At 42.2% G+C, this 25,453-nt stretch overlaps 1 protein-coding gene across 8 annotated transcripts in view; it reads right to left on the reverse strand.

Moving 5' to 3' along the window:
* The window catches only part of NCAPG2 (non-SMC condensin II complex subunit G2), a 63,973-nt gene that overhangs the window by 24,094 nt on the left and 14,426 nt on the right, over positions 1-25,453 (reverse strand). For all 8 annotated transcript variants that reach the window (XM_060633519.3, XM_060633515.3, XM_060633513.3 and 5 more), the window contains 8 exons: positions 24,220-24,289; positions 21,087-21,173; positions 17,654-17,749; positions 16,941-17,066; positions 10,788-10,967; positions 8,929-9,081; positions 3,660-3,882; positions 3,334-3,431 (listed from right to left, as the gene is read on the reverse strand). In XM_060633519.3, the coding sequence (XP_060489502.2) occupies positions 3,334-3,431; positions 3,660-3,882; positions 8,929-9,081; positions 10,788-10,967; positions 16,941-17,066; positions 17,654-17,749; positions 21,087-21,173; positions 24,220-24,289 (1,033 nt within the window). The remainder of the gene's footprint in view (positions 1-3,333; positions 3,432-3,659; positions 3,883-8,928; positions 9,082-10,787; positions 10,968-16,940; positions 17,067-17,653; positions 17,750-21,086; positions 21,174-24,219; positions 24,290-25,453) is intronic.

Below are 25,453 nucleotides of genomic sequence, written 5' to 3' on the forward strand. Positions count from 1 at the left end.
AACAAAACTTGGGGAGCCTGGCTGGCTCAGTCAAAAGAGCATGCAACTCTTAATCTCAGGGTCATGAGGTCAAGCCCCATGTTGGGTGTAGAGATTACTTAAATAAATAAATAAACTTTAAAAAAGAAAAGAAACTTAAGGAGGGTACACAGAAAAAGCAAAAGTGGCTTCTACATAAATCTAGATTTTTCATTACACACTTAACACTCCGAATAAGCTATGGCCAAATTTGAAAAGCAATCAAACTACTAAAGGCTTAGAAACCACTGAAAGAATGATACAAATAACAGATTGACAAAATTCCATTCTGTATTTAACTTTACTTTTTACCATTCCAATGTTTAGCATAGCAGCCTTATCATTAAAGTCTCAAGAAAAAGCCACCACTGCTTTTTCACAAAAATGTGCTAAGTTCCTAAGTAAGATTTCATTAAATAGGAAGCCAATTTTTTATTTTAGCAGAGAACATCTTTGATTGTTAGTAGTTAGCAATGAGTAAAAGAATGACTTCAAAAATTTTGCTTTTAGCTACCTAGATATTCTTAGAATGAGAATATCCACATGACAAAGTGTGCTTCTTGTCTAGCACAAACTATAACAGTCCTACATATTTCTAAACTCTTCTGTTTTCTACTAATATAGAAACTGACCCAAAATGTTGTAAAATGCAAGCTTTCTCAGTTATACCTAGGTTTCTAATAACAGAGGTATGGGGTTCCTTCAATATTTAAAAAACTTAATAGTCTCAGGGCGCCTGGGTGGCTCAGTTGATTAAGCGTCCTACTTCAGCTCACGTCATGATCTCACGGTCCATGAGTTCGAGTCCCACGTCGGGCTCTGTGCTGACAGCTCAGAGCCTGGAGCCTGCTTTGGATTCTGTGTCTCCCTCTCCCTCTGCCTCTCCCCCAACTCGTGCTCGCTCTCTCTCTCTCTCTCTCTCTCTCAAAAATATAAATAAATAAAATGTAAAAAAAAAAAAAAAAATGGAATAGTCTCTCAACTAATACATCACAAACATGTTTTTTCTCTGCAAAACCATTTCCACCATCAGAGTGAGTTTGCGAGGGTGGCCCACAGAGAGGCTGTGCTTGCTCCATAGCCAGGACACTCAGCTCCCTGTGCATCACTGTGTCCACTTCCCATCCTGTGACCCCACGTGCCCTGCAAAAGTGGAGTGAGGCCACCATGCTGGCATCTCCAGCTGAAGGTTCTGAAGATGTAGGAGCAGACATGGGATCACTTTCCTGAAAAGTTCTGCCCAATCTGTATATTAAGGGAAAAGCTCTGAAGACAGGAACTCCAATTCCACCGAACATAAAAGCAGAACCAACTCCAATGCCCTGGGCTGAAGGCTTCCCAAATCCAGGCCATGAAGGCCTGTGAGTGGCTGGAACTGCTAGTCAGGGCCCACTGCCAGGATAAAAGCCAGTCCCACTCTTTTCTGCTCTTTTCTCCTTTATTCCACATCTGCCTCCCTGACTGGGACTGAGGACGACTTGCTTAAGCAGGGACTGGGCTGCTGGAGTGCTGGGCCTCCAGCTGCATGGGCTCAGGAGGCCCCAGGGAGCATCCGGGAGACATCAGGCCGGCGAACAGGCCAGGCTGCAGCTATAGCCCCAAGCAAACCTGTCAGCCTCTCCTAGAAAAAGGCCTGTGTCAGAGGTGGTGAGACACAGGATGGGAGTGTGGCAGGGTCAGACCAATGCACGGACCTCTCCTCGCGGCCTATATGCAGTACCATGTTTCAGCAAAAGGGCAGATTGTCTTTTAGGACTTCCTGTTTTTAAGTATGCTCCACACTCAATGTGGGGCTTAGAACTCACAACCCTTAGGGGCGCCTGGGTGGCTCAGTCGGTTAAAGTGTCGGACTTCAGCTCAAATCATGATCTCACAGTTTGTGAGTTTGAGCCCCGCGTCAGGCTCTGTACTGACAATTCAGAGCCTGGAACCTGTTTCGGATTCTGTGTCTCCCTCTCTCTCTCTGCCCCTCCCCTGCTCACACTCTGTCTGTCTGTCTCTCTCTCTCAAAAATAAATAAATGTTAAAAGAAGAAGAAGAAAAAAAAAACTCACAACCTGAGATCAAGAGTCACATGCTCACCTAACTGAGCCAGCCAGAGGCCCCTTTTGGGACTTTAATTTATTTTATTTCATTATTATTTTTTAAAGTTTATTATTTTTGAGAGGGAGAGAGAACATGAGCGGGGAAGCCAGGGAGGGGCAGAGAGAGGAGGGAGATAGGATCTGAAGCAGGCTCCATGCTGCCAGCACAAAGGCCCACGTGGGGCTCAAACCCATGAACCCTGAGATCATGCATGACCTGAGCCGACGTTGGACAGCCGACTGAGCCACCCAGGTGCCTGTGACTTTTTTTAAAGACCAGTTTCTCACCTATGTGGGTACAATAAAACTACCTCCAAATTTTACTTTAGATGTACCTAAGCATGAAAGTTGTTTATAAGCTTAAGATACTGCTTATAAGTAATGCATGTCTAAGTCTTAAATTTCTTTTATCGGGTCACTCTGGATTCTGAGTAAATAGCAGCTAACTAGTCCCTTTGATTAATTACTGTTTAAAAGACAATTCTAGGGGCGCCTGGGTGGCTCAGTCGGTTAAGCGTCTGACTTCGGCTCAGGTCATGATCTCACGGTCCGTGGGTTCGAGCCCCGCGTCGGGCTCTGTGCTGACAGCTCAGAGCCTGGAGCCTGCTTCAGATTCTGTGTCTCCCTCTCTCTCTGACTGTCCCCCATTCATGCTCTGTCTCTCTCTGTCTCAAAAATAAATAAACATTAAAAAAAATTAAAAAAAAAAAAAAATAAAAGACAATTCTAAATAAAGATTATTCCTAGAAATTCAACCCCAAGATGTTTCTAGTAGACTGTTACAGCAATGGCTAGCAGTAAACCCTTAAGAACACTACTACCCATTAATTATAAAATATGGTAACATCCGGAATCCAATCCAGGTGTATGTTACACCTACATTGAATTAAAATATACAGAGAACCTTAAGGCAAAGAAAATGTGGGATAGGGTGTTACCAGTAATAAACTTCCCTGTGTATTAAATACTACCCAAATCCCACAACAAACTACAAAGGATACAGAGCAATTCTTTCAAAAACATTAATTATGACCTTCCAAAATAATTAGTTGAACTATCAATAGTAAAGGAATAAATGGAAAATAAAATATTGTTAACATGACACTCCATGGGAATGCCAGCTTTGATCCAGTGTTCTGCCTCTCTCTGAGCATGGGTCCCGGGGCCTAGTCTTCACCGAGATAACTCGGCCACAGCTGTGGCTGGGCCAGGGCAAGCTGACTGCACTCACGTTCTCCTTCTCCCTCTCCTCGTGGCCCTCGTGGCCCTCTTGTGCTGCCCTCCGGATGCAGGCATTCAAGCAATGGCGAATCACATGAATCAGCTTTGCTAAAATGTTTAAGATAATCAATAATTAATTTGTGTTTCTTCAACAAAACCATCTTTCTAATAGTAAAATTATAATCCCAAACAATCAAAAGTATTATTGTAACGGAAATCATTAAGAAATGCATTCAAGCGTGAAGCTCGTTAAAATGACCAACACTGAAGACAAGTAACACTAACTATGCTTCAGGCAGACAATATAACAAGTACTGAGAAGTGAATGTCCAGCACCTATATTAGTGCAGGCCGTGTGCTCGTGGGCGTGCTGATAGAACTTCCTGGCAGCTGCGTGGTTCATCTGGACCAGTGTGACGCAGCGCTCGCACCATACCTCCTCGGGCTGGTTCACAGGCAGGAAAGAGTTGAAGATGAGGTTCACCAGGCGTCGAGACACAGGCCGGGAATCTGACTCCAGACGAACCAAAATATGCTCCATGGGGCATATTTTCCAAAACTATATATAAAGCATACACAGAAGGAAAATGGTCAATTGTCCCTATAATCTTGAAAATACTTTAAGCAAAATTTCCTGAGCAAAATCAAAAAGGAACTAATTTTTCTATTCCAAAAAAACTCATTTCAAATGACTACACCAGAATCTGTGACTCTTCTGTACAGAAGTTAGAATAAACCAATATTTTAAAAAGCACTGACAGGAACACCTGGGCAGCTCAGACGGTTAAGCATCTGACTCTTGATTTCAGTTTAGGTTAGTTTGAGCTCCACATCAAGCTCTCTGCTGTCCGCACAGAGTCTGCTTTGGATCTTCTGTCCCCCCACCCTTCCCCCAGTAGCACTCTCTCAAAAATAAACAAACATTAAAAAAAAAAAAAAAAAAAAAAGCACTGACAAGGGCACCTGGGTGGCTTAGTCAGTTGAGCGTCCAACTCTTGATTTCCACTCAGGTCATGATCTCACGGTTTGTGAGTTTGAGCCCCACGTGGAGCCTGCTTGGGATTCTGTCTCTCCCTCTCTACTCCTCCTCCCCCCCCACCCGGCCCCCGCTCACTCTCTCCCCCTCTCTCAAAATAAATACTTAAAAAAATATAAAAAGAAGCACTGACATACAAGGTGCCAAGTAGAACACTGTTGAGAGGGTTAATCATAACTAATCAGTATCTATACACTTATAGAAAAATTTACAACAGTCTTGACACAGAAAGCTGAAGTGGACACCCCATTCCGTACCGTGGAGAACAGAGGCATCACCCCTGAACCCCAGCGGTACCTGGCCCACTGCCCACAGGGGGCAGCACCCTCTGGCGCATCCCTGCCTCCCTCTGCAGTGCCAGCTCGCCTAGATGACCACCAGCCTCCTCTAGCCCACCTTACAGCTGCTGCACAGCCACAACTGTCCCATAGCCCTCCAGTCAAAAGCCTCAAAGTTGTCCACCGCCTACGGAAAAGGGCCAAACTTGTAAGCAAGACACTCCAGACAAGAGAAAAACTAGCAGACAGAAAATAGATTCTCATGGTGAAATGTTCAAATCCTGTCCCAGTCACTTCTCAGCTGGCATCTGGTGGTCTCCTCACCTGTCTAGTGGGGACACCATGACATGCATGCTCCTCGAAGACCTGCCTCCAACAGCCAGTCCCTCTTTCCAGTATTGTCAGCTAGATCTTTCTCATCAGCATTTAAGTATTTTTCAACTCATTCCAAACCCTAAAACAAAAAGCCTCCCCATGAAACTCTGTTTGAATTTCCTGTCTTCTTGCAGCTCACTTTACCTCCCACCCTGGAACCCGCCTCTACCTACCCACTACACCTCAACCCATAGAAACATGGCTTCTACCCTCACTGAACTTGTTCTTGCCAAGATCATAATGACCTCCTATTAAAAATCCAGATGAACATATTCACGCCTCCCCTTACAGGAAACCTCTGAGCATCTGACGCTACTGATCACTTCTCCCAGAAATGTCCGAGGACACTTCTGCTCAGACACCTCATGGTACTTCTGAAAAAGTTTTTGGAGTAAAGACAATAACTAAGCCCAAGCCCTACACCAAACACTTCTACTCACGCTGGTACCGGGGGAAGCAAATAGCACCCCCGTGCTTCCAGCAGTAAGCCACACAGAGACGACAGTGTTCTCAGCCCTTGTCCTGCCAGGGGCAGGCATCTTCACAGAAGAGAGCCCACTGCCAGCTAACTCCAGCACTGACTCAGAGAGTGACTGGAGACTCTTACTCAAAAGTGAAAGGCAGTGCTTTCGAGGTTCAAGAGAAGAAGGTGGCAATGAGTCCAAGGATCTGACAGCTTTGACCACCTCCCCTGCTCCCTTCCTGCCTGAGTGTCAGTCCAGATGGATCACTGGTTTTGAGTGCGAATGTACTGAGGTGCAGCCCTAAACAGCACATCTGTGGGTAACAATGACACCAGTAAAAAACACTTCCCAAAACATTCAAGTGCACGTAACTATCCGGCGCAATTTCACAACCATGCAAAAGCAGATTCAACCCAAGACTAAAATAACCAATGAATGGACTGACAGTTCACCTGCTCTACTAAGCCGCCTGCAACATCACAGGAAGGTAGGCGAGAGTGGTGTGCAGGCCATACACTGATGCAGAATGGAAGCAGATAGCCTAAGGGACAGAGCGGATACCTCCAGATTGCCGACTTCCTCTGGGCAACAGTACCCTCAGCAGGAGCATCACACTTTCCCCACGTGAGAACTTGCGGGTCAAGATAATTCTGCCATTAGTAAATGTCAACTTCAGAACGTGCACAGCAACACAGTTCCCAAGAGGGGAAACCCAAGAGGAAAGAGGAAGTCCTCACCTTGAGAACTCAGGTAAGCAGGGGCTCTTCAAGACTCAAAACCTCAGAGCTCCAACCCGGCTACAAGGAATACAACCAAGAAACATCCCAGAGCCCAGCACAACAGCCCAGCCACAGAGCCAGTACCTGAGAGGTCTTTCATGACTGTCCCCATTCACATTAAAAAGTTGACTCCTGGGCCGTCATGGAGACTAGACCATCTTGAATGGGAACTAGCCATCAGCACTTTTACCAAATGTCAAGGTTCCAGGTGTGACTCTTAAAACTAACATTTCCCGCAAGTCTGCCTTTCCAGAAACTCCCCATATTCGCTTGTTTTTCTCTGATTCACTTTTCTCAAATAAAATGCAGAGCAGGGGTACCTGGATGGCTCAGTTGGTTAAGTGTCTGGCTCTTGATTTCAGCCCAGGCTCTGTGCTAAGCATGGAGCCTGCTTTGGATCCTCTCTCTCTGCCCCTCCCCTGCTCGTGCTCTGTCTCTCTTTCTCAAAATAAATAAAAAATAAACATTAAAAAAAAATAAAATGCAGAACAATTCTGATTAGCCTAGGATTCTGATTCATTTTGTTTCGATTACCTGAGGTTTTATTTTATGCAAACATATCACCAGCAGGCCGATATCTGCAACAGACACGAAAGCAAGCAAATCCGTAACTGGTCTTTCGCTTCTAAAATGCTAATTGTGTCCATTACTAACACCAGGCATGACCAGTGTCTGACAGAGTAGAACAGACCCCGGTCATCCTGACATGGTGGACGATCAGCCACTTCCGCTTCCTGTTAGCTGCGTCTCCACATGCTTACCGACTGGTGGCCTTGATCTTCCAGGAGTCCTAGCATGGACACCCCACAAACCCTTCCAGAGACCTCACAGCTGTGGCACTCCCTGCCTGGCTTTTGCAGAGCTAAGGATCAAGATGGAAGAGGCATCTCAATAAAACATTATGCTTTCTTTCTCTGCTCTTCCCACTCTCCTAAAAATTCAAACTCCCCGGTCAAAGAACTTTTGTCTTCATCTTACTTGGTCTCTACGATATTCTCTTGGGTAGACCCAGTAATCAAGAAAAACCAGCTATTCTCTCCATTTCCTCACCAGTCACTACCTCAACACTCCTCTGCAAACAAGTCTGCACTTCAAACAACACTAGGCCAAACAACACTTCAAACAACACGAGGCCAACAACACTAGGCCAAACGTTAAAGATTCAGAACTACTCAGTTTTATTAAGCTGTTATAACAAACAGGGTAAAAACTGCAGCCAGCATTTTTGCTGAAACAGACATGCTGACTCTTAAATACATATGGAAATGCAAAGGACCTAAACCAGCCAAAAACCTCTGAAAGAAGAACAAAGCTGGAGGACACGCTCCAAGACGTCATGGGAACTGTTAGCAGTACAGCAGTGTGTCCCAGGGCCACGGATGTGCAAACAGATGAAAGGGCCAGAGCGGAGTCAGAAACAGCACACACAGATGGGCGACTGGGTAGGACATGGGGGAGTCGTGCTATGGAGGTCATGTAAAACAGTCTTTGGTTTTTGGTGCCTTTTTCTTTTGAACAACAGAAATTCAGAATTCAAAATTCACGAAACATAAAGCCGTAAGTATCCTGGCCTCTCCAGTGCCCCATCCCTGGACATCCAATCCCCCTCACCTCAAGCAACCATTATTAATTCCTTATTTTCCTCTAGGAAGATTTTCCTGTCTGAACAAATACATATGTATGTTTCCCATTTTATACAGCTGGCGGCACACTACACACACATCTACACTTGCTTTTCCTCGTGTCTCAGTGGTATTTCCATGTGAGCTCATCCCTTGTCATGGCCACAGGACACTCTCCCATTGCATGAGCACACCACACGTCTGTGTGGTCAGGTTGTTCCCAAATTCTGTGCTGTGACAACAGCACTTTAAAGTAAATTTCAGACAAGTATTACATGGAGAAGAAAAGCCACAGTGTTACCAAAGGAAGTTAAAAAGCTGCTAACTGAAATTTTTAGCCAAAAACTGAGTAGGACTCAAGCTAAAGGAAAACAACCTCCCTTCAAAGTTCACACGTCACAACATGCATCATGACACAATGCTCACTTCTTTGCTTCTTCCTATAAAATGTGAAGGGGGGAAGCCTCACATTCATCATTTTCCCAGGAATATTTAAGTAGTTACTATGGGGGCGCCTGGGTGGCTCAGTCGGTTAAGCGTCCGACTTCGGCTCAGGTCATGATCTCACGGTCCGTGAGTTCGAGCCCTGCGTCGAGCTCTGTGCTGACAGTGCAGAGCCTGGAGCCTGTTTCAGATTCTGTGTCTCCCTCCCTCTCTCTGACCCTCCCCCACTCATGCTCTCTGTCTCAAAAATAAATAAATGTTAAAAAAATAAAAATAAAAAAAAATAAGTAGTTACTATGTGGCAAGTATTTCAGTATTTGAACAAAAGCTTTCATGTATATGATAAAAATATCATTTAAGGTAGCAGCTGCTTGCACTAATGTCTTTCAAAAAGAAAACACACATTAATGGTATTTCTAGAAACTTCAGTGAAAATCACAAAACAAATAAAATTTTATGACACAAATTGGTAGAACATATCAGATATCGAGTAGTTTAAATGTGATTACTGAAACTCTCAGAATTAAAATTGCTTTGTCTTTCTGCTGACGAAAGCAAAGTACTTATTTATGTCACACCCTCAATGATAAAATCCTGCCTGTCCTACCTTAGCAGCCCGCACGGCTTTGACTTTCAGCAGCATATCAACAAAAGCCACTCTCACTTTCTCGGAATTGTCATGGAGACTGTATTTTAGTGCAGGCAGAAGCTGTTCTAATAACGGATGGCTTAATTTGTTATCCAAAATTATTGGCAGACACTACAAAAAAGGAGAAATATAAACAGTTCAAATTTAGAACATAAACAGTGAAAAGTACAGTTAAAACAATATTCAGTTCCATCCTTACTAATGAACTACTAGTGAAATAAATAAATATACCTACAGATAGTAACACTTTTCTAAAACAATTTCGTATAAAAAGCATGTTTCTGGGGTGCCTGAGTGGTTCAGTCAGTTAAGTGTCCGAATTTGGCTCAGGTCATGATCTCACAGTTCATGGCTTCGAGCCCCGCGTTGGGCTGAGTGCTGACAGCTCAGAGCCTAGAGCCTGCTTCGGATTCTGTGTCTCCCTCTCTCTCCGCCCCTACCCTGTTCGCGCTGTCTCTCTCTCAAAAATAAACAAACATAGAAAAAAATAAAATAAAAACAAAATAAAATAAATGAAAAGCATACTTCTAATGAATTAGTATAATTTCTTCAGATTTAAAGCAGTTATGAAATAATTCTTCAATGTTTCTCTTAGCTAAATTTTAAAAGATTTTTAGAACTGAAAGAAACACAGAACAATTGGTGGTAGCGAAGGCTCCGGAGTCAATTTGTGTCCAAAGCTGGGACCTAACAATCCTTTCACGTTTTTTTAATAGCCCATGAATTCTCAGATTTCTTGACTCAATACTGCACAGAAAACAGAGCCCCCCATCTGGGAGACTCATGACACATGGCGACAGTCACACATACCTCAGATGGGTGGTCCAGTGACCTGCCCAACCTCAGACCAGGTACCAGTCTAAAGATCTGATAAGCTCCACCTTTACTTTCCAGTTATTAGGAAAAAGGATTTTTTAAGGAGACCTCTTTTCTTTTTTATTGGAATTAGAGTAGACATACGATATCCTATTCGTTTCAGGTGTACGACACAGTGGTTCGACAATTCCATACATCAGGCTGTGTTCGCCAGAAGTGCAGTTACCATCTGTCACCACACGATATTATTACAGTATTATTGCGATTAACTATAAAGAGACCTTATGTTTTCACCATCACACTGAAATATTTACAGATGAGCTGATATGCAGTCCTGGATTTGCTTCAAATTAATCGACAGTGGGAGACAATGGACTGTAAAGACGAGCAAGACCAATGTGTCCTGATTAACTGCTGAAACTGGATGATGGGAGAAAGGACAGTTTTGTAGGTTCTTGTTAAAAGTACATATGGTATACCAAAAAAGTCAGTTTTAATATAATTTTAAAAACTTGGGGGCACATGGGTGGCTCAGTCAGTTAAGTGTCTGACAGCTCGGAGCCTGGAGCTGCTTCGGATTCTGTGTCTCCCTCTCTCTCTGCCCCTCCCTCTTTCACACTCTGTCTCCCTCTCTCCCTCTCTCTCTCTCTCTCTCTCTCTCTCTCTCTCTCTCTCCCCCTCCCTCCCTCTCTCTCAAAAATGAATAAACATTAAAAGAAATTAAAATAAAAAATTAAGTACTATATATAGTTCCTCCTTTAAAAAAAAATGTGCACCACCCACCCTGGCCATACACTAAAATCAGTATTATTTCAAGTAAGACTTTTTTGTAGAAAACACTTTCAATTTGGTTTTTAAAAATGTTACTTTGGATGTACAACAAAAATGTCCGTGGTGCTTTATCAATTGGGAAGAATTATGGGTTATTTAAAAATTGTTCTTTCTCTGTATTTTCTAATTATTCTGTAAGTAAATATTGCTTATATAATTTTAAATCCTACCTTAAAGACAGAACAGCGCACGTCAGCTGAGCTTGTGTCAAATGCCAATTCCCCAGTTACTTTCTTGAGGAGATCAATAAGAATGGTCGGAGGCATCATTTCCCAGTATTTGGAAGTTATTTTACAAACACCAAGGATCCCTGTAGAACGGACCATCGGATAAGGATCTTCTAAAAGGCTCTGTAAATTGGAGGGGGGAAAAAGACTTAAAAATCTTAGATCAGCTCCCTTTATATCAATATTTGCTTTATACATCAGCCCTCTCAGCATTCACAACAGACATTTTAGGTCCTAGAAATACTGGTCATATACAGACTTACACATCTCTTACTATTTATCATTTCTATAATTGTGCATTTAAAGAAGACAACCCAGACACATGGGTACCATAGCTGCCAATCCTATCTACAGGACTCTGTGACAGTAGAGCCTCAAACACCAGCCCCACCTTCAGCGAGGTATGCAGATGTGAGTCGATCCTACAGACACAGCCTATGTAAACCACTCTCTTGAATTTCCAAAAGGCTGAAAGACCAGAATAAAGTAATTCTACTCGTTAAAAATTTTTTTTCTAACATTTTTATTCATTTTCAAGAGACAGAGAGAGACAGAGCACGAGCAGGGGAGAGGCAGAGAGAGGGGGAGACACAGAATCCCAAGCAGGCTCCAGGCTCTGAGCTGTCAGCACAGAGCCCGACGCGGGGCTCAAACTCACCTGAACCGTGAGATTATGACCTAGCCAAAATGGTTATCAGTCGTTCTGAATACAGAAAGAAACAAGATGTCATCTCTGGATGGAGTACACAACAGCACCACTAAGAACCTGAAACAACTGGGGCACCTGGGTGGCTCAGTTGGTTGAGCATCCAACTTCGGCTCAGGTCATGATCTCACAGTTTGTGGGTTCAAGCCTCGCATCGGGTTCTCTGCTCTCAGCCCAGAGCCTGTAGACTGCTTTAGGTTCTGTGTCTTCCTCTCTCTCTGCCCCTTCCCCACTCGTGCTTTGTCTCTCTTCCTCTCTCAAAAATAAATAAACACTAAAAACAAACAAACAAAACCACCTGATACAACAAACAAAAACCCCCACAAAAGTAACTGATCAACTCTGCACCTAATGATACTCAGGATATACAGGAGGCAAAGGAACATAACAATTATGCCACAGGGATATGTCCCCGGGCTTCAGGAAATAAAAGAATAATTTGGCTTCTTCAACAACTAGCAAGCAAAAATGAGAGACTGAGGTTACTGGACAGGGTCTTATCAATCTATTGGCCGATCACATGCATGGGTCTTATTCAGACACAGATTCAAACAAAACTGTTAAAAGGGTCATTGAAATGTTACCCAAGGGGTGCGGGATGGCTCAGTCAGTTGAGGATCAGACTCTTGATTTCGGCTCAGGTCATGATCCCAGGGTCGTGGGATTGAGTCCCACGTCGGGCTCTACACTGAGCATGGAGCCTGCTTGGGATTCTCTTGCTTTCCCTCTGCCCCTCTCCCCAACTCACACTCTCTAAAAAATAATTTTTTAAAAAATTGAAAAACAATAAGATAGAAAAGTCAAGATGACAGGTCATCAGGGAAAAAACAAACAGCAAAATAAAGAAATAAGAGAACTTTTGGAATCTGAAGAACTATTCACAAGTTTTATAGATTTTGTTTTCTGTGAATTACTTTCAGTCTCATTCTTCAAAGATATATTCTGGATAATCAACTCATAAGGACACAGTCTCATACGAGTCCAGAGCCCAGATCCGGATTTCCAATCAATCGCCGTGACGACAAAGTCACTCAAAGCAATGGCACATAACTCATGATGCTCCTTCCAAAGGAAAATCACTCCATTTCGACATCCACAGACACTCACAGGAGGCCTCCATGTTTTACCTCCAAAAGAAAGTCTCCACACTACTCAAGTTCGAGAATCACAAACATAACAAGAGTATGAAAGAACAGGTGAGGCACAAGGAGGACACCAGGATATAACCATTACTCTTATTTATTGGATTATCTCCTTTATCAATCCCCATGAAAACTCATTCTCATTTACTCAGTACCTGGTCCAACAGGGTCATGAACTCTGAGCCGACCTGCAGACCAAATCTGGCCCAGGCTCATCTGTGTGTGGCCCACAATGCCTAAGAATGGTTTTTCATTTCTAAATGCTTGGAAAAAACCAAAAGAATAATATTTTGTGACATGTGAACATTCCATGAAATTCAAATTTTGGTGTCCTCAAATGCAGTTTTACTGCAACAAACCACACTCTCATTTCTGTGCAGTCCATGACTGCTTCTGTTCCACAATGGCAGAGTAGAATAGCTGTGACCATGTGGCCCACGGACTTAAATTCATTATCATCTGGCCTGTTGCAGGGACAGTTTTCTGACTGCTCTTTATTATACTGCATTGCCTCCTAAAAGGCGTTAGGAAAGAACAGGCATTGAGAAAAAGCAAATTCAAACTAACAGACTGAATATCTTGGTAAACCAGCAGGGGTGGGGAAAATCAAGGCATAGAAAAAATCCTTAAAAGTTTCAAAAGCACTTCATGCTAGAAAACACTGCACAATATTTTAGCAGTCCTGGGGAAAAAAATTACTTTGAACATACAATTCTTCTACCTGGCCAAACTATAAATTAGGTGCCAGGGGAAAAAAAATAACACTTTGGGATTCAAACACTCAGAGACACATACCACCCCAAAAATGCCCTGCAAACAAAGAAGGATGGACGGAAACTATTTCATAGGCTTTGATGATTTCCCATGAGTTCATTTCACCCCCAAAAGGGAGTCACGGCCTCCACAGGATATGGTGCTTACATACAAGCCTTTCCCTATTAGAGCTGAAACTCTTATTGTTTTTAATTTTTAAAGTATTCTTTTAAAACTCCATTTAGACACTGACATCTCACTTTTATGAGACTGATAAGTTTTGATCCTTGAAAAACATAAACCTATCTCCACTAATACATAATCTTAAGCAACTATAACATCAATGTTTTCTACAATCTTTTTTTAATGTATTTAAAGTTTATTTATTTTGAGAGAGACAGAGAAAGCACAAGTTGCGGGGGGAGGGACAGACAGAGACAGAGGGGGTGGGGGGAGAGAGAGAATCCCAAGCAGGCTCCAGGCTGCCAGCGCAGAGCCCAATGCAGAGCTTGAACCCACGAAACCATGAGATCGTGACCTGAGCCGACACCAGGAGCCAGTCACTTAACTGACTGAGCCACCCAGGTGCCCCTACAATCCACTATTTTCTAGAGGAATGATGTAGAATGTAATTATTGTTCTGAAAAAACATTTAACTTCAATAATTAATATTCAAATAAAATATTACTTAATAATTTTTTTAAAGATCTCATTTTTTGGTAAACTTTACACCATAGGGCTCAAACTCACAACCCTGAGATCAAAAGTCACATGCTCCAGACGCCCCTATCATTTAATAATTTTTATTTTTAATAAGTTAATAAAGTAAAAACAAAATTTACAATGATTAATCTGAATATAGATTACTCTGCATTCCAGTCTCTTTTTTTTTAACGTTTATTTATTTTGAGAGAGGGAGAGAGAATGTACGAGCATGGGAGGGGCAGAGAGAGGGGGAGAGAAAATCCCAAGCAGGCTCCGCACTGTCGGCATACAACCCGACAAACCCACAAACTCTGAGATCATGACCTGAGCAGAGATCAAGAGTCGACGCTTAACCGACTGAGCCACCCAGGTGCCCCTCTGTGTTCTAGTCTTCATATGGTCTATTAGCTCGAGTCTAACAAAGGTTTGGCATCTCTTATAGGTATTTTCTCTAATAAGAATTTGCCATTCCTATGCATAATTTATTTTTCACCATAATTTATTTTCACCTTATTTCATAAGGTCCTGCTTCTTAAACTTATTAACATGTACATATTACACAACTGCTAAAATTACACTAAACTTCGTAGCTTGTAAACATATTTATTCATATAGTATTTCTACCAAGTGTGATGTCCTCACAGTAAGACTCCTTCAATTTATAATACAAAGGATTTTTTTTTTTTAATGTTTTGTATTTATTTTTGAGACAGAGAGAGACAGAGCATGAACGGGGGAGGGGCAGAGAGAGAGGGAGACACAGAACTGGAAGCAGGCTCCAGGCTCTGAGCCATCAGCCCAGAGCCCGACGCGGGGCTCGAACTCACGGACCGCGAGATTGTGACCTGAGCCGAAGCCGGACGCCCAACCGACTGAGCCACCCAGGTGCCCCTAATACAAAGGATTTTTAATGGAATAGAGATACAGTTACACCACTCATTAGCCAATATTCTAAGAATATCCAAGCCACCAAGCCATTGATAGCATCTCCATCTCCAAGAGACCAACAGCTCTCTCCACACCTTTCACCTTGTAAATGAGTACTAAACTCATCTCCAGAAATTCACTTCAGTTTCTAGTGCAAGAGACACAGGATTCACCAATATGTTCCTAATATTGTATTAGGTGATCACATCACTTTACCTATTTTTAATGTTCCTATGGAGAATAATAGCCAGTTATTTTTTCTACGTGTTTTTAAAATTTTAATTCCATTGTAGTTAACATACAGTGTTAAATTAATTTCAAGTGCACAATATGCGTTTCAACAATTTTACATTAGCACTTATTCTACTCAGTACTTCTCAAGATAAGTGCACTTTCAATCTCACCTATAACCACTGTCATGGTAATGCTAAATGCTTTATATTTAATTTTTCATTGAAACCTTATCACAATCCTACTGAGTATTATTCCCAGTTTTAAAGAAGAAATGGGACTCAAGAGAAATTAAGTAATTTGGTCAAGCCCAGACTTATGAAGGGGGAAGTGGAATCCGAAACAAAATGTGACTGCACGCTCTCAGTTGCTATGTATGCTGACGCCCAGCACAAGGCCTCAGGAGGTCCCCGTCAGGCTGTCCGCGGCGGCCTGCTCGTACATTCCACTCAGGAGCAGGAGGGCCACGTGTACTCCGTGAGGTACAATAGGAGACATGTGCCGGCTGGACTGGCAGCACCCTGTTGGTCACCACATCCAAGGCAGACACACACATTTCAGGTAAAAACAACAGTTCATAGATTTGGACACCAGAGTTAAGAAGAGCAAAAGTTTTTCATAGTTTTTTGGCTAAAAGTACCAAAATCTAATTTTGATTTGCCCATTATTCCCACAAAAGTAATGATTCTCAAAGGGAATTTTAGGTAAATATACGTGGATAAATACTACTAACTGTCCATTGTAGGCATGCGTGTGTCTGTATGTAAGTGCGTATGCCTGTGTGTGTGTATACACATGCACGTGTGTGTATTTGCATACAAAGAGCCAAATCTACACATATTCTTTACACTACTGTTTCAACTTTCTGCATGCCTGAGATTTTTCATTAAGTTAAAAAATAAAGTGCCATGGGTAACCATCATTATCAGAACACTTTTGCTATCACTTTCTAAAATTTTATTCTACTGACCAGGAAGCACTTTTTAGCTTGTGTTAGGAAGCCCTGGAAATGTAAGGCAATGTAGAGAAATAAGCAGAGGCCAGCACATTCCAGCCACCTGAAAAAGACCCGCAGCATCCTTGGAAATAAACGTGGCATCCTAATGTCCTCATGTCTCATCTGAAAAAGCAGTCATGTGAAAATTCCATTGCAACAAGCATTATTTATAGACTCGCCTTAAAACATCACCAGGTTTGTTCATGCACACGACCCCACCACTTAGAGCAGGCAATATCAGCATCCCCAATTTGCAAAGACACAGAAAAGTTAGTGACCTGCCCAAAATTACACAACTCTTAACTGTGAAGTGGAATCAAATCTGGGGATCTTTAACCACATGTCATACTGCCTCTATGCTGGGGAGACAAGAATACACAAAAAACATTTAAAACTATATACAGAATAAATAATTAGACGTTCCACAGGAGACAAAGAGAAAAAGAAAAGAACGCCATCGGGTCCAAGCTGTCACAGAAGGCACCAGGGAGAAAATGGGTTTCTCAGAAGAAGGTGAAGATCTGGAAACCTTGCCATCCGAGGGCAGCACACAGGCAGGACAGGAGAAGCCAGGATGCATACTGGGCGCAGACAGAGCTGACCTCATAGGGGGCTCAGCCACATGCAATACGTACATAGAGTTCTTCAAACTGTTTCTGGATTTCGCTATCCATTTCAATGGCATTGAAGTTTGGGTCTCTGATAGGAAATGTTTCAATGAACAACAGGGCAGCATTGGACCGGACTTCAGAATTTCGGGCCTGGAATAAGGAAACAGTGTTTCAGAATCCAAAGAGCAAGCATTCAAAGGCTTCAGTGTGGATTTCTTAAATGCTTCTAAGTATCTCAGTATAGACTTACTTACAAATTAAAGACAATTACAGTATTTAAAACTGGCCAAACCTAGAAGACCTTCCGTGAGCTAAACCAAACTCTTGGCTCAGTACTGACAGATATTAAAAGACTCAATGTCCACTTTATGTCACTAAGAAACAGTGACTATATCCCTCCCAAGACCAGATTTACCATGTTGAAAAGTACTAGTGTTCTCTCCCTGGAAGGGTGTCATCCTGTCTCCCAGTCATCAACAGAAGGGCCAGGATGGCCAAGCTCAGCTCTGCAGACTCCCAACGCCTCTGCTGGTTTACACAGCATGACAAACCCCTTCCTACTGTGTAGTCAGCACTTAACCAATTCAGATCTTCTTAATAAAAAAATAAAAAACATATGCCCCCAAATTTCACAAAGCTTCCAGTTTTCGTTACTACGTCATCACAATTCTGAACTAGAGCATGATACATTCGACAGCATAATTAGCACGTTCTAAACATGGACAGACTAACAGTACCTTTAGTCCTCTCCAAAGGATGGGTTTATATAATCTATAAAGCATCTCTTCCACTCCCTGACGAACCTTCTTTTGATGATGAAAATAGCTCAGCACCTAAGAGTCAAGAAAAGAAGAAAAGAAAGGTAATGTTTTTAAAAAGAGCACTTAAGATCCTATTTTCAACACAGAGGACAGATTGTTCTCTCCACCAAAATTGTCCTTCCTGCTTCACAAGTCTGGATAATTCTTTCCTAAGAGGAGAAGATACAGTGATACATATGCTATTGGTTCTCAACGCGTAAAGGTGATCACGTGAAAGAAACCAGTGGCAGAAACAAAGATCAATGATCTTGGCCTACAAAAAGGTTTCGGTTGTAGTTTCTACTCTTCTAGCAATAACCAAATAACCTCAGAAAAAGTTCACAGAGACCTCAGCCCTTTGGGGTGAAGTGGAAAAAGAGTGTGTGGAAGAGTCAGTCTACATGGCTTCTACAGCCTGTTTCTGGTCCCACATCTGTGGTTCCAAAAACCTATAATGAGCCTCCGAAACAGGCACACGTCTCACAGTGGGTGTCACTGTTCAGTGGCCCCTCACCAGGTCAGCTTAATTTGGATGGCAAGTCCTTCCCAAACTGAGGAACAATCAGAGAAGGGGCTGTGCACTCAGCTTCCACTGCTTTGTCCCTTTTCTACTGCCCTTTTCACCAGCCAGAATCTCTCTGCAACTCTTCAGACTCATCCCCAGCAACTATCAGCTTTGCCTTACTTCCTTAATTCACCACTCTTGGAACTAAAACTATATTAGTGAAAAGTGGAAAATAAAAATTAAAACAGACTATCAAACAAGAGATTATACTTTAAGTGAACCTGAATCAATTTCACACAGTCTAGGGATTATTTTTTCTGACTTCTAGTTATTTAGGAATTTTTACTGATGGTGATAAGTGATATTAGTGTATAGGTTTTTTTGTTTTTTTTTTTTTTAACTTTATTTATTTTTGAGAGAGAAAGGGAGAACAAGCAGGGGAGAGGCAGAGAGACAGGGGGACAGAGGATCCCAGGCGGGCTCCACACTGACAGTGGAGAGCCCGATGCAGGGCTTGAACGCACGAACCGCAAGATCATGACCTGAGCAGAAGTTGGATGCTTAACTGACTGAGCCACACAAGCATCCCTATAGTTTTTTTGAGTATAGTATTATCAAGTCTTGATATCAATGGTATACACAAAGATTTTTAAGTAGCTTTATCAGGTTGTATATCATGTACCATAAAATCTGCTCTTTTAAAGTATATAATTCAATGGACTGTAATATATTTACAGAGTTGGGCAACCATTACAACTACCTAATGTTAGAAGATTTTCAACAACAATATGGGAATTTTTACTTCCTTTCTTTTTTTTTTTTTTTTTTTTAAGTTTATTTATTTATTTAGAGGGAAAGAGAGCACTCGTAAGCAGGTGAGGGGTAGAGAGAGAGGGAGAGAGAGAATCCCAAGCAGGCTCCATGCTGTCAGCACAGAGCCTGATGTGGATCCCACACACTGTGAGATCATGGCCTGAGCTGAAACCAAGAGTCAGACACTTACTTAACCGACTGAGCCACCAAGGCACCCTGGGGATTTTTACTTTCAAATGACATATGAAGCATTTCCTAAAGCTTCTTTCAACATATCAGTAAAATAATTTATCATATAAATGTGATGTTTACCAAAAAAGCAGATTTGAGGAAGCAGCTATAATGTATTATAAGCAATGATAAGAATTAAAGGCCAGGAATATACTGCATTCAAAAAGTGAAATTAAAAAAAGTGAAATTTAATGTTCTTCCTTTTAACTGTGTATTTTGACATAGTTTATCAAATAGTGGTATCTATACATATAATATCTTAATTACTCAGACTACCAGAGCAGAAATCAAATATGAAAAAAAGTCTTTATTTTCTACCAAAAAGGAAGCAATTATGTCACAAATTTATAAACATGCTACCATTCCTTATGATGTATCTGAAATACAAATCATATACGTAGAATAAACGACCCAAACTGACCTACAATTTAATGAAACCACACTAGGATTAAGTGTCGTTGGGGCAGGAGGCAGGAGATAATTGGATATATTCATCTCTGGGTATTTTACCTATGGATAATTCAAACTAACATACCAATAATGTAAAGATGTTTTTGTATCCTTTCAAGCTTGATATATTTACACTCCACAAATAATAGTAATACCTTACACAAAAAAGGAAAGAGATAGTCTTTGTTCATTTAGCTTCTTGACATGCAGTTGCCAAAATGAAGCACACAAGGCATTATTCCTGGTTTAGGACAGTGATCTTGGGTCCTAAACAGACCACATTTTCCAATTCCTCCTGCCAAGATCGTCATGATTATCAAACACCTATCAGTGTCATCATGACACTGATAATAAAATAAAGCCTTATTTATTATTTAGTCAGCTCATTTACAATATAAGTATAAAATTCACATCTAAATTCTAAAATTAGCATTTTAAAAAAGTTTCTTTTAAGTAAACTCTATGCCACATGTGGGGCCCTAACTCATGAACCTGCAACCAAGAGTTGCATGCCCTACTGACTGAGCCAGCCAGCCACCCCTAGAATTAGCTTTTAAAAACAAATCTTGGGGCTCCTGGGTGGTCAGTCAGTTAAGTATCAGACTTCAGCTCAGGTCACGATCTTGAGGTTTGCGAGTTCAAGACCCACATCGGACTCTCTATTGTCAGCACAGAGCCTGCTTCAGATCCTCTGGCTCCACTTCTCTCTCTGCCCCTCCCCCGCCTGCACAAACGTTCTCTCTCTCTCTCTCTCAAAATAAAATAAAATAAAATAATAATAAAAATAAATAGGGGCACCTGGGTGGCTCAGTCGGTTAAACGTCTGGCTTCGGCTCGGGTCATGATCTCGTGGTTTGCGAGTTCGAGCCCCATGTCAGGGCTCTGTGCTGACACTCAGAGCCTGGAGCCTGCTTCGGATTCTGTGTCTCCCTCTCTCTCAGCCCCTCCCCCACTCACACTCTCTCTCTCTCTCTCTCAAAAATAAATAAAACATTTTTAAAAATTTTAATAAAATTTAAAAAATAAAAACAAAATTGATCAAAAGAAACTATCAAAACATTTATTCCATTTGTTTACAGAATATCAAAATGCATGAAAGTAAATAATAAAAATAATCCCAAATATCCATTTTTGAGAAAAGTGGTAGTGGTACTTAGAAAGTAAGGATTCTGGATATTTTTATGTCAAAGAATTTAAAAAAATTTGGGGGTAAGGTTTGGTTCTCTTAACATACCTTTCTTTTCCTAGTTAAAACTGCCAGGTACCGAATATCAAGATTCTAAGAAAGCTCCTTTAAGCTGATGCCTGTGGGGGATTAACTTAATTCTTAGGGATAAAAACATCACCAAGAAAGCCGCACGCCTCGCTCACCTCGCGCACCCTGGAATGCACTGGAGACTTGCGAGGGAGGTGAATCCCATGGTGCATGAAGTCCTGGATGCACCCGTGCTCGATTGTCTGGAACGGCAAACACAACGTGAGTTACCACCTGGCACCGGCGTGTGGTCTGACAGATGACAGGGCAGGAGGTGCAGTCACTGGAGTCGGCTCTGTCCTCTTCAAGTTCACGGGGGAAAGCACCAAGGTCCTCTGTTGACAGCTTTTCTTTGAGTCCACACCTCTTAGCATCCCTTCAGCTTTGATACTCCGTTACTTCTTTCTCTGGTGAACTACCAAGCCTGTGCTAGATGGCGGAGCAAGCTTCTACCTACCCCTTGAGGCCGGTTCAAGCCAGATGGTTCAGGGACTGAGTGTGGCCTGGGGGCCCCTCTTCTGAGTCTTCCTGACCCAGATGATCTCAGACTGCATCTGTCCCCAGAACTGATACTGAACCACCTGAAAGATGGGGGCTGGGACTCCAAAGTGACCAAAAGAAGATCTTCCAGGACTTCCATGGAGAGGACAAGGTGGGGCTGTGGGTGTGGGAAACTCTTCAGTTAGCCCATGCCACCTACGGACCTTCAGAGTTGGGCAACGGAAGCAGAGCCAACCACCAGGGGCAGCCCGAATCCCCAACGACTCTGTTGTGTTGCCCTGCACTGTGTCCCCACACCTGGGGCTCCACGGCTTTAGGGAAGGACATAAGAAAGCTACTACTATCGGCCTCCTTCGTTATCTCCGAAAATACCTCCTTCACCTGAAGCCACTAATACATCTTGGCATCCTGTATGTGGGGACCCACACACCGACTTGTGACGAAATGCAATATGGGGTGCTACCTATGGAGTGTTTGTGCCACAACAGCTGGAGCTGGAGAGCTAACTACCAGAATGTGGGCATCCTACAGGATAGCTGACCCAGGCTCTTCAACACACCCATGCACGGCACAGGTTTTGAAAACGGAAAAGGAGAGAGGGAGGAATGCTCTGAGAAATTTAAATGAGTTAACAAGCAAATGCCACGGGAGACTTAATGGATCCTGATTCCAAAGAAAGGTGTAAAAAGAGATTTTGAGACAAAACAGAGAAATGTAAATATTTTCAAAAATACCCAGAAATCGTTAATTTTGTTAAGTATGTTACTGGCATTGTATACCTACATTCCTTAGAGATACACACTGCAGTACGTGGACATGAGATGTCACATTTGGTGGCTTTAAAAAGCTGAATGGAGGGAGGAAGCGAGGGAGGGCAGAGAGCCTGAGAAGTAAAAAGCTGGCACTCATTTGGTACAGATTCAATCAAACAATCATGTTTTTAACTACAAACACCTATTTTTTTTTTTTTTTAATGTGGATTGACTGACTGATTGAGATCTCTATACCCAACATAGGGCTGGAACTCACGTCTGGAGATGGAAGAGTCGCACATTCTACCAACTAAGCCAGCCAGGCGCCCCTACAAACACCTGTTTTTAAAACCACTACTGGAAAAAGGGGGAACAAATATTCTTTCCTGTGAACAAGTGTTATGCAATAATAAAACAATGCAAAAATGAATACCAATGTCCTGGTTTTGCCTTTTCCTCAAAAAAAATAATACACTATAGGGGCGCCTGGGTGGCTCAGTCGGTTGAGCCTCCGACTTCGGCTCAGGTTGTGATCTCACGGTTTGTGAGTTTGAGCCCCACGTCGGGCTCTGTGCTGACAGCTCAGAGCCTGGAGCCTGCTTTGGATTCTGTGTCTCCCTCTCTCTCTGACCCTCCTCCATTCATGCTCTGTTTGTCTCTGTCTCAAAAATAAATAAATATTAAAAAAATAATAATAATACACTGTAAAATGACTGTGGATATTGTCGGCAGGGGAATGTAAGCGGTAAGTTTTTATCTTCCAGAAGTCAGTGACAAACCCTAGTAATTTAAACCAAGCTTAAGCTGCACAGGAGCAGAGTGGATAGAAAGCAGCCCAAACATCAGTAAACACCTTCCCTACCCACCAGCTCAGGGCCTGCTCCCCAAAAAGCAAAGACCCCTCTTCGACTCAAGAGTAAAAATTTTATTCTCAGAAGGAAAAAAAACACATTTAAGAACCCAGTATGAGAAAAATATAAGGGATATCAGCCAAAAACACTTTCTTTTGATATTTTTTCAAAAAGGCCTTTGAATGTCTTATTGTAATTGTGAATTATACAGCCACATCTTCACAATGCAGATACTATGTCGTCATTAAAGGGAAGCCATATTCAAAACAAATGTCTTTAAATTCTCAAAAACAGTGTAACTAAAAGCTATGAGGTAGTCTGAGATAGGCACAGAAATGGGAACCCTAACCACAAACACAATTTTAAATTTTCTAGTGGCAACATTAAAAACAGAAAAACAAAACAAAACAACCCAGGTATAATTATTTTAGCAACATATTTTGTGCAGCCCAATATATTTAAAACACTATCATTTCGGGGCGCCTGGGTGGCTCAGTCGGTTGAGCATCCAACTTCGGCTCAGGTCATGATCTCACGCTCCATGAGTACGAGCCCCACATCGGGCTCTGTGCTGACAGCTCGGAGCCTGGAGCCTGCTTCGGATTCTGTGTCTCCCTCTCTCTCTGGCCCTCCCCCCGTTCATGCTCTGTCTCTGTCTCAAAAATAGATAAATGTTAAAAAAAATTTTTTTTTAAATAAATAAATAAAACACTATCATTTCAACCTGCAAACAATGTTTCAAAAACACATTCATGAGATATTTCATGTCCTTCTTTCCCCACTACATCTTCAGAACCTGACACTTACAGCACGTCTCCGTTTGGACTGGACACATTCCCAGTGCATGGCAGCCACAGGTGGCTGGACAGCACAGACCTAACAAAGCTACCAAAATGCTACTCGGCAAATCTTGACTTCACTCAAACTGCACATCCCAGTGGGTGGCGAGAGTCCTGGGTCTGTGGCTGAGCACGAAAATTTATAGGAATGAGAGTGAATCCCCATCACATAAAGTCTCATTATCTGCCATTATTTTGACAAAGAGCATCAACACAGATATTAAATGACTATCTGTGATGACTTATTTGGTAACTAGAATACGACAAAAATAAATGTTAACATTTAATAAAATGGAAAGCAAATACCTCCAATATTTTCCCTGAAGCCTTTTTCCAAGCTCTGAAATAAATTTCTGCAATGTGTACCATCAAAGATCTATTTAAAAAAAAAAAAAAAGTTAGTGAAAGTTCAAACTTTTTTTTTAAGTTTATTTCTTTTTTTTTAGTAGTCTCTACACCCAAAGTGGGGCTTGAACTCACGAGCCCGAAATGGGGAGTCACATGCTCTTCCACCTGAGCCAGCCAGGCACCCCCCAAACAATCACACTTTTAATGTATCATTTTAGGTCCCCTCCTATCCTAGAACAGGAGGAACCCCACCACAGACTAGTGCTCTGCAAAGTACCTGCAGGAACAGGTTATCTACCTGCAGTAGAGAGAAGAAAAGGGAAGGGATTTTGAGAAGGGGAATTGAAGTATCAATTTTCTTCCTTCTCAGTCAAGGTTGGTAAAGAATGTTTAAATATAAATAAAATTTCGACTTGGGAGTCAATTTTGGACTTTCCAGACTACTAATTCCCTCAAGTTTAGGGAGCCCTAAAATACCAGAGTTGATTTTAGAATCACAGTTTAGAAATCTACTGTTCAACCCAAATATTTTGCCAGTGAGGAAACAGGAGGAAAAAGCATTCTTGCGAACATCAGGGGCTTTGTGATAGGGATTCAGAGTCAAAGCTCAGCTCAGTACTTACACAAGCTGCCTGACAGAGGGAAACTCAGTAACCAAGCCCACCTCAAGAGTTTAAGAATTCAGTTTTAAAACGCACACTAAGTATTCAGTTGCAGAGCGGATTAAGCACTGAGCTCTTTACCTGCCACACAGCAAACATTCAAACATTTGCCATGACAGTTTCGACTGCTGTTAGTTTCCAAGATGTTGGGCACTCAGGCTCGTGCACGTATGCCTAGACTCTTACCCTGCAGGACCCTTCCCACCAAACTACAAAGCTCAATCACGGTAAACTGGGGAGCAGATGTTACACTCATGGTGTCAGAAGTGCAAGTGACATGGAATTTACTGCGAATGAGGCTAAGATTTAACTGGCAAATAATTTACTAAAGAATGAACACAAATTAAAATCTTAATTTCAGGGGCGCCTGGGTGGCTCAGTCGGTTAAGCGTCTGACTTTGGCTCAGGTCATGATCTCACGTTTCATGAGTTCAAGCCCCGCATCGGGCTCTGTGCTGACAGCTCGGAGCTTGGAGCCTGCTTCAAATTCTGTGTCTCCCTCTCTCTCTGCCCCTCCCCTGCTCACGCTC

The sequence above is a fragment of the Panthera onca genome, chromosome A2 (assembly GCF_046562875.1).
Source record: "Panthera onca isolate mPanOnc1 chromosome A2, mPanOnc1 haplotype 2, whole genome shotgun sequence".
NCBI classification, from domain to species: Eukaryota; Metazoa; Chordata; class Mammalia; order Carnivora; family Felidae; genus Panthera; species Panthera onca.